This window comes from Sinocyclocheilus anshuiensis, unplaced genomic scaffold (genome assembly GCF_001515605.1).
Source record: "Sinocyclocheilus anshuiensis isolate Anshui unplaced genomic scaffold, SAMN03320099.WGS_v1.1 scaffold424, whole genome shotgun sequence".
NCBI lineage: Eukaryota > Metazoa > Chordata > Actinopteri > Cypriniformes > Cyprinidae > Sinocyclocheilus > Sinocyclocheilus anshuiensis.
Genome location: NW_015554083.1, coordinates 337,213 through 346,387, shown reverse-complemented (window position 1 = coordinate 346,387; position 9,175 = coordinate 337,213). Strand labels below are relative to the sequence as shown.

Genomic DNA, 9,175 nt, shown 5'->3' with positions numbered 1-9,175 from the left:
ATACATATATAAATATAAACCATCTCCACTGAACAATAATTTAAATCAGCTGAATTGAATCAGTTATTTTTATATTCTCCATTTTATTTGAATTTTAGTTAAAATTTTAATAATTTTATCGTGTGTTTTTGTCATTTTTAAAAGTTTGTTTATTTTATACGTCTACAACATTTCTAAACATTTTAGCTCTAGTTATTTTAGAACATAAAGCAAAACTAAATAAAACTAGCTGAAATAAAGTTTTTATATTTTATTTGACTTTATTTTAAGTCCTGAAAATGTGGCTTTAATTTTAGTTTTAATAAAAAATAACGAGTAAACAACACATTTAGACATGTAAATTTGAATTTAATAATTATAATTAAATTCATATTAAATTCAAAAAATACTTTTTTTTGTTGTTGTTGTTGTTGAAAACCATCGCCATCAAACAAATACTTTTGATTTGATTTTAGGATAGTTGAGAAATAACACAGACGTGATTTTAGGCTGAAATGTCACATACATCGTTAGTCAAAGCGTGTATCTTATGTCATTGAGACACTAATACCACTTTTATTAATATTTTGAATCAATTTTTATTTTCCTATTTTATTTTAATCTTGGTTTTAATAATTTTTTTGTGTATTTTTGTCTTTCAAGTCATTCTTATTTTATCAATTTTATTATAATATTAATAATAATATTTATAATATTTTATAAAATATAAATATTTTTATATATTTAAATGCATGTCTATATAGTTTTCCATATTTTTTCAGATCTAGTTAAACTAAATGGCCACTAGTTGAAATAAAAGGTTTTTAATATTTTATTATACAACGGATAGTTCCAGTGCTTGATTCTGATTGGCTGAGCCGCGTTCGAAGCTGTTGTAAATGACTCTACAAAGTAATATACACCTTTGTTTACTTCTGTGTGTTGCTCGGCAACCATTTTGTAGCAACCACAACTGTTTCTGAGGAGCTACATTGTTTGGTGGAAGAATACTGTTTTTATTTATATCATTACACTTTATTTGCTCTGTTTTATTCTGTGAAACCTAACTACGTATATGGAATAACCGTTTTATAAAAGCAATAAGCCTCGTGAAGCCGTGGTTTACAGTGAATTTAACTAACAACGCCCCTTAGCTGTTATAAATTCACTGTAAACCACGGCTTCACGGGGTGTATTGCTTTATTTGATTTCAGTAATATTTTCCCCCAAGTGAGTTTGTTTTTAGTTAGCTCTAATAACTGATGCGTTTGTGTTACTGACGCGCTGGCTCTGAGCGCTTCCTCTCCGGCCGCGGCGATCTTCCTGTAGCAGTAGATCATCTCCACCAGGAGCCAGAGCTGCAGGCCGATGATGGACACGTACATCATGACCTCCGACACGATGGACGCCGTGCCGCGCGTGGCTGCAACGAAACACACGCTCTGCTCTCACTCACAATGATTCAAATCAAGACCCTTCACAAACTTACCCAGCTACAATAGTGGATTTTGTTAGCATTTTTGTCTGAAGAAAGACAAACATGAATAGTGATGAAAGCCAAAATATTAAATGCAATGGATGACATTTTTCATCTGAGATTGGGAGACAAATCACAGGAAAGATGGCAGCATCGTAATGTTATTTTTAAACAGAGATTAAAAGCTCTATTAGTCAAATCGGTTGACTTTAGCAATCTGTGTTGCATTCTATGCCAATGGTGACACTTCAAAAATGAAGAAAAAGTGCTTTTTGTCTTTTTCCCCCAACGTTTGCATGACTATAACTGTAGATATCATATAATCCTTTTAGATTTTGCTTCTTAACCAACTTTTCCTTCAGCTTCTTCATTTTTAAGGCCCTGTATGGTTTATTTCCAGAGATATGAGGATCTCAGTGTGGTGGAAATCCAAATGTGGGTCACTTTGCATACCGATGATATTTATTGTATTTAAAGAGGAGTGTCTGAAGAACAAATAATGTTGAAACTAGAAATATATCTCATTTCTCTCTATCGAAACAAATGCATAAATCATACCTGCTTGAGTGAGAAAAATGTCATTTTGTCAAAGTTTGCATAGCTGTAACTCTAGAAGTGTTAGAGATATCTCAATATGATTTTAGGTTCTAATTATTCATGAACTTTTCCTTTGGCGACTCCAATTTTACGGTCCAATATGGTTCATTTCCAGAGATACCGGGTACTAGTTGTTGAACTTTTCCCATTTTTAATGGTCAAAAACCAAATGTGGGTCACTTTGCATTCAGCTGATATTTACTGTAATTAAAGAGGAACGGCTGAAGAACAAATGAAGAGTTTATTTGCAAAAACAGATTTTTTTAAATTTTGAAATTTTGAAAAATTCATGTTTTATTGTGTTAGTTAGCTGTAATTTTTAGTTATTTTTTAACCTAATCAAAATAACCCAACTGCAATTTGATTGAGATTCATTGGAATGCACAATGAAAAAACATTATTTTTGAGAATTGTTCAAAACTGAGTTATCTGTTTTTGCAAATTAACTCTTCAAATGTTGAAACTAGAAATGCATCTCGTTTTTCTCTATAAAAACAGTTGAATTGAACACATCTGTCTAAGTGCCAAAAATACTCTTTTGCCAAAGTTTGTGAGCCTGTAACCCAAGAAATATTAAAGATATCTCAATATGTTATTAGATTATGGTTCTTAAGCTTTTCTTCTGGTATAATTTTTCTTTTTAAGGTCCATTTTGGTTCATTTCCAGAGATATTGGGATCTCATTATGGCTCCATTTCCAAGTTGTTGAATTTTCCCATTTTTAATGGTCAAAAACCAAATGTGGGTCACTTTGCATTCAGCAGATATTTACTGTAATTAAAGAGGAACGTCTGAAGAACAAATAATGTTGAAACTAGAAATGTAGACTCTATCAAAACAACTGCATTGAACAGACCTGTCTGAGTGACAAAAATGCTCTTTTGCCAAAGTTTGCATGCCTGTAACTCATAACGTATTATATATATCTCAATATCCTTTGAGATTATGGTTCTTAATTAACTTTTCTTTTGCTGTCTCCATTGTTAAGGCCCCAAGTAGTTCAGTTCCAGAGATACGAGGATCACAATGTGGCTCCATGTGCAAATTTGACCCATTTTCGAAATAATATCATTTATTAGGAAAACCAAATACACTTTGCATACAGCTGATGCAAGGAATGTTTAATATTTTGGCTATTCATTTATGCATTTCATTCACCAGAAAAAACAGTGATTGAGACGCAGATGTCAGGTGTTGTTGTACCTTTGGCCACGACGGTGAGGTGCACCACTTTGCTGGCGATGGTGGAGAACTCGTAGTGCTCGTAGCTGAGCACTCGGTTGAAGATGCAGCGGTAGACGCCGGAGTCGTTGAAGGTGACGTTGAGGAGGTCCACAGACGCGTCCTGAAGGTCAAAGGTCTTCTTGCTGCCGTGCCACTCCATGCGATCCTGAAAGCGCTCGTCGATGATGCTGGACGCCTCGCCGTCGTAGCTATAAATCTGTCCAGGAGACACGCCAGAGCTCAGCAGAAACACCTCAGATACAGACGGAGACGGCTCTCTTCGCTTCATAAAGGACGTGCTCTATCTTTCTATTTTAATCACATGCTTTTTTTATTTAGTTAATTACCTATTTAAATCAATCTTCACGTATTTATTATAAATGTTATTTATTTTATTTGAATTATTAAATGCATTTATTTTAATAATGATTTATTGATTTATTTCAATCAAATTATTTAGATATTGACTTAATTTTATTTTAATCATTTTTAATCAATGTTATTTTTATTGACATCAAATTTCAATTATTTTAATCAAACGCTTTCGTTTATTTTAGTCATTCATTTATTACTTATTTACATCAAATTTGATTAATTTTAATTAAATATATTTATTTTACTAATGTTTTATTTATTTTAATGAAAGGCGTTTGCTTTATATTCTTTATTTACATCATTTTAGTCAACATTTTAATTTAATATATTTTACTAACGTTTTATTTATTTAAATCTAATGCTTTTGTTTATATAGTCATTCAATTATTTATTTATTTACATAAATTAATTTATTTTACTTTAATTATTTAAATAATAAAAACTTATTATTTAAATTTTTTTTTATTTATTTTAAATTATTACTATTTTTTTAATCAATGAATTTAATGAAATGTATTGATTTGAACAATGTTGTATTTATTTTTAACAAATGCTCGTTTGTTTATTTAGTCATTAATTTTTTATTTATTCAGATCAAATTTTATTTTTAGCAATTTATTTACTTTAACAATGTTTTACTTATTTATTTTGATCGAATGCTTTTGTTTGTTTAGCGATTCATTTTTGAGTTACTTTTCTTATCAATTTATTTATCTTAATGAAACGTATTAAATTACTATGCATTTATCTAAATCAGTTTCTATTGAAAAGTCTCATAAGAGCAGCAGTCCACACGAAGTCTTGAGAAGAACACGCCATAATGACTTTAATTATCCTCTGTTCCTGCATAAAGCATCACATGACCTCAGAACCCGAACAGAGGAGCCTGCTAAAAATCCTCATTTTTGCATCTAAACTCTTCATGTGTTTCCGGCGCTTGAGCGCGTCTCGTTTAACTCACGTGCACGAAGTCGGTTTCTCCTCGCGCCTTGAACAACCAGTCGACGGTGGCTGAGGCCTCCACCTCTCCGCGCATCTTACAGGAGATGCATCCCAGCTTGAAGGGCTCTCCGGCCACAGCTTCAGTGTCGGAGTCCACCTCGGCACAGGCTCCGCTGCACAGAGACACTGCAGAGACACAGTTATAACACAACACCTTCATAGACCCCGGCATTTATGTTCAAACACCCATCAACACTGGGGAAAGTTTCTATTACGCTACATCCTTGCCTTCTTTTCTGCTCGTTATAGCACTGTACTGTATTACTCATTTATTTAACTCTCATTTTATTTCAGTCAAATGCTTCGTTTATTCAGTTATTTATTATTTACAACAAATTTTATTTTAGTCTATCTATTTATTATAAGCGAGTTTATTATTTTTTTACTTAACTGTAACTTTTATTTTTATCAAATGCATTTTTAAATCATGATTTATTTATTTTAACCAACTGCTTTTGTCAATTTTTTTTTTACTTTGATCAATGTACTCATTTTAATCAAATGTATTAATTTACATCAATTTGTATTTATTTACAATTACTTAATTTTATTTTAATCAAAAATATTTATGTTTTGTTTATTTAGTTTTATCATTGCATTCTTTTTTGCTCACTATAGCACTGTATTTTTTAAGTCAAAGGTTATTTATTTGATCAATTTATTTACCTTAAACAAATGTATTTATTTGCATCATGTTTTGCTTATTTATTTAAACGAATGTATGTATTTTTTTTCTTATTTACAAAATAATGTCATTTTAAATAAATTTTTATATAACATAATTTTAATAAAAATGTATTTGAATCATGTTTTTCTTTACATTGCAATTATAGTACTGCATGTATTATTTATTTATTTAAATCAAATGTTATTTATTTTTATCAATGGATTTATTTGATCAGATTTATTTATATGCATTGTGGTATTTATTTATTTATTTCAATCAAATGTTTTATTCATATAAAAAAATAAAATGCAATATAAAATATATATTTTTAAATAAAAAAAATAAATAAAATGTCGCTTTTTTAATCATTTGTTCATTTAAATACATTTTAATCCATTTTAAAAAAAATATTTTCCATTTTAATCTAATTAATTTGGTTAAATTCCCAGCGGGCCCCGGGCCCCGGGCTGCAGTTCTGAGGGTGAGACTCACCGGAGAGCGCGCAGAACACACACACAAGCAGCAGACGTCTCATATTCACGTCTATCTTCATCATCTTCATCATCGCAGCAGATAAACACGGTCTGTTCTCTAGTGCTGGATCTTCATGTCCGAGTCATGTGACCTACAAAGATGTTTAGTGTGCAAAACCAGCCAAGGGCCCCGATTCTCTGCCTTATTGCTTTCCTGACTCTTTAAAATCAAATCAATGAGCTGAGATCAACAGCAGCTCTGTATAGATCCTCTTTGACATGAATTAACATCTAAATAAAGCATTTATTTTAATATATTCATACGCAGCGCATCATGCAGACTGTAACTTGCCTCCGCGGTAGACACTCAGGCATCAGACTGGCGCGTGTGATCGGTAAACGGAGATCTGGCGGCGCTTAACGCCATTCTGCGCGGTTCCCGGTGACGCTCGCACTGATGCACTGCGGTAAAAACCCCGAGCCGCGCGCGCAGCGCAGCGCAACCGAACGCGCGGTGACGTCACGACGCAGCCGGCAGGTGCGGCCCCTTCCAAACATTCTGCATTGAAAAACATAATGAGATTAATGATCGTTAACTAATAAATAGTGTGTTTTTCTCTCAGACGAGCTCTCGTTTCATACCACATCAAGTTATTATTATACATCATTTAATTTAATATTTAATCAGGGACAATGCACATTAATAACACAGAAAATAAATGTAAAAATGTGCCAGATTTAGCCAAAATGGCTTGTTTTCATCTGTAGTCCCAGGGCAGGTCGATGTACAAACATAATAAAATAAAACACCGCTACAATCTTTCAGATCAGCTATTTAGAGAAATCTATATTATAATCTAATTATGGTTTATCAAGGTTGTGCATGTCTTTTTAAAATATTTCTATTTTTGCAAGACCTAAACTGCAACAACAATTACAGCGAATACGTGGGGGAATTCAGAGAGACAAACATAAAAAATACTTTAATGTATAAAATATAAATACTTTAAATTACATTTGTGTAATAATTGCTTAATAATGTGAACTTCAGTCAGACAGCAAGCGGCGCACACGGACCGCAGTACCGCAGCTCATGCATATTAATGACGCACGCACGTAGCCTAATTAATATTCATGAGCACGGCCGTCCGCTCACAGCGTCAGCGGTGACAGTCACGTGGATGCTGCATTGATGCACATATTCCGTTATATTCTTTTCTGTTTTATTCTATAATAAAACAGACGGACGCGCCGCGGCTTTTTGAATTCATTTATGAGAACACTAGAATTACAACTTTATAAACTGCATAGAGCCTATGTCATATACTGTATATTACACGAGGAGCGGGTCTCCAGGAAGGGGGCGTGTCTCTCGTTCTGTTCCGCAGACGGAGCTCCACAGTGAACGCAGGTGAGATTAAAAATACTTTCATATTTCCTTTCGCTAAACTGATCAGATCGGTAGATCATAATCTAACGTTACACATACTTCCGGTCATTAAACCAGCGGGTTGCTATGTGTGGGTAGTAGACTCGTGTTGGATCGGATCTTTGCCGCATGTTGATGTAAACACACATGATCATATGTGCGTTCATAAGCGCCTGATGTGTGTTATTATAGCCGGTTATGAGATGCTAGTTCGATCCGGTCGAGCGGGCCTGAACCAGAATAACGGCGGAGGAAACGCGTTTTGTGTGATTATATACCCGTGATATCGGCTCCGGCTCTCACCTCCTCCGCGGTCGCGGGTGTTTCTCTCGCCGGCAGGATGGAGCAGCTCGTCGGCCGCAGCGCTCCGCCAGGCCCGGTGCTGCAGGTGTGTTTCCCCAGCGCCCGCGCGTCGGTTCTGGAGAACCTCAACCGGCAGCGCGAGGAGGGTCAGCTGTGTGACCTGTCCATTCAGGTGCAGGGTCAGGTGTTCCGCGCGCACCGGTGTGTGCTGGCCGCTTCATCTCCGTATTTCCACGACCAGGTGAGTGTGGAACCGATTTCACACTGATTTCACACTCTACATACATCTAAAGCCTGAGTAAATGCCCTCATTTGCATATTTATGACGGTTTGGTTTTGTAGGTTTGATTTCGACGGTTTGATTTTGAATTTGATTGACAGCTTGCGACCTGATTGTTGCTGAGGCGACGCCGCCCGCCGCGTAAAAATACGCTGTAGTTGTCCAAAATAAGGATGGGCGATACCGCTTATTTTGTTTTCGATACGATACCGATACTTTTTAAAGGCCAGTATCGTCGACATCGATACTTCTAAACTAAACTTCAAAATTATGAAATGTATTAAATTGATAAATTACTAAAGCCCCATTCACACCGATAACGATAACTATAAAGATAACGATATTAGCCACACCAGCGAAGATATCGTCTGTTTATTCTAAGCGCACGTGCGTCTGCCGCTTTAAATTCTCGAGCTCGTTACAGCAGGATGGATTCTGATTGGCTGTCAATTTTGAATCGTTCATCAGCTGGAGAAACATCGTTTTGAAAGGGATTCCAACGATATCGTCTCTTTGGCTTTATCGTTATAGCTGTGGTGTGGACTCTGCTATTCTTTAATATGGAGAACGATTTTTAGAACTATATCTTTATCGTTATCTTTATAGTTATCGTGCTTGGTGTGAACGGGCCTTAAGAGTAAAATGGATAATGGACCCTTTTCACAAGACTGATGACCGTTTAACGTTTATTTAAGCAAATGGGAATGCAAAAAATAATCAGAATTATTTTTTTTTTTATTAGAAATTATTAATTATTTTTATTATTAAAAAATAACAGTCTCGAAGAATAACCCAACTATTAAGACGACTTCCGCTGCTGAGAAACCTAAAAATGTGAAAAAGGTCCATTATAACCACTTCACTTTATATTTGAAATGCATTTTAACATTCAGTACACTTTAATTGCAACTTATTAGGTTATATTTTTGGTTAAAATATGTTTACTGTAGTGGTAACCATGGAAATTTATACAAGTACTATAGTATACTATAGTACTACAGTCACTCAAGTAAAACCTTGGTTCATTTCCATTAGGGCCTGCCAGTGACAGGCTGTTGAACGCATAAAATGCAACCTTTTTATTCTGACAGTGTATGATTTATATTAACGTTATACAGTGGGTACGGAAAGTATTCAGACCCCCTTCAATTTTTCACTCTTTGTTATATTGCAGCCATTTGCTAAAATCATTTAAGTAAATTTTTTTTCCTCAATGTACACACAGCACCCCATATTGACAAAAACACAGAATCGTTGACATTTTTGCAGATTTATTAAAAAAGAAAAACTGAAATATCACATGGTCCTAAGTATTCAGACCCTTTGCTCAGTATTTAGTAGAAGCACCCTTTTGATCTAATACAGCCAT

At 34.5% G+C, this 9,175-nt stretch overlaps 2 protein-coding genes across 3 annotated transcripts in view; one reads left to right on the top strand and one right to left on the bottom strand.

The window, feature by feature from the left end:
• Nucleotides 1-6,333, bottom strand: part of LOC107669127 (sodium channel subunit beta-1-like) — a 7,241-nt gene extending 908 nt beyond the window's left edge. Inside the window, exons 1-4 of the mRNA XM_016461247.1 lie at nt 5,814-6,333; nt 4,614-4,780; nt 3,257-3,494; nt 1,261-1,402 (exon numbers count right to left, since the gene is read on the bottom strand). Of these exons, the coding sequence (XP_016316733.1) occupies nt 1,261-1,402; nt 3,257-3,494; nt 4,614-4,780; nt 5,814-5,886 (620 nt within the window). The 5' untranslated portion in view covers nt 5,887-6,333. The remainder of the gene's footprint in view (nt 1-1,260; nt 1,403-3,256; nt 3,495-4,613; nt 4,781-5,813) is intronic.
• A 633-nt stretch (nt 6,334-6,966) lies between these two features.
• LOC107669126 (zinc finger and BTB domain-containing protein 22-like) overlaps nt 6,967-9,175 on the top strand; it is a 5,334-nt gene continuing 3,125 nt past the window's right edge. The window contains exons 1-2 of one of the 2 annotated variants that reach the window (XM_016461245.1): nt 6,967-7,205; nt 7,563-7,767. In XM_016461245.1, coding sequence (XP_016316731.1) covers nt 7,111-7,205; nt 7,563-7,767 — 300 coding nt within the window. In that variant the 5' untranslated portion in view covers nt 6,967-7,110. Of the gene's footprint in view, nt 7,206-7,345; nt 7,768-9,175 lie in introns of those variants that run through there. The other variant, XM_016461246.1, reaches the window with a different exon arrangement.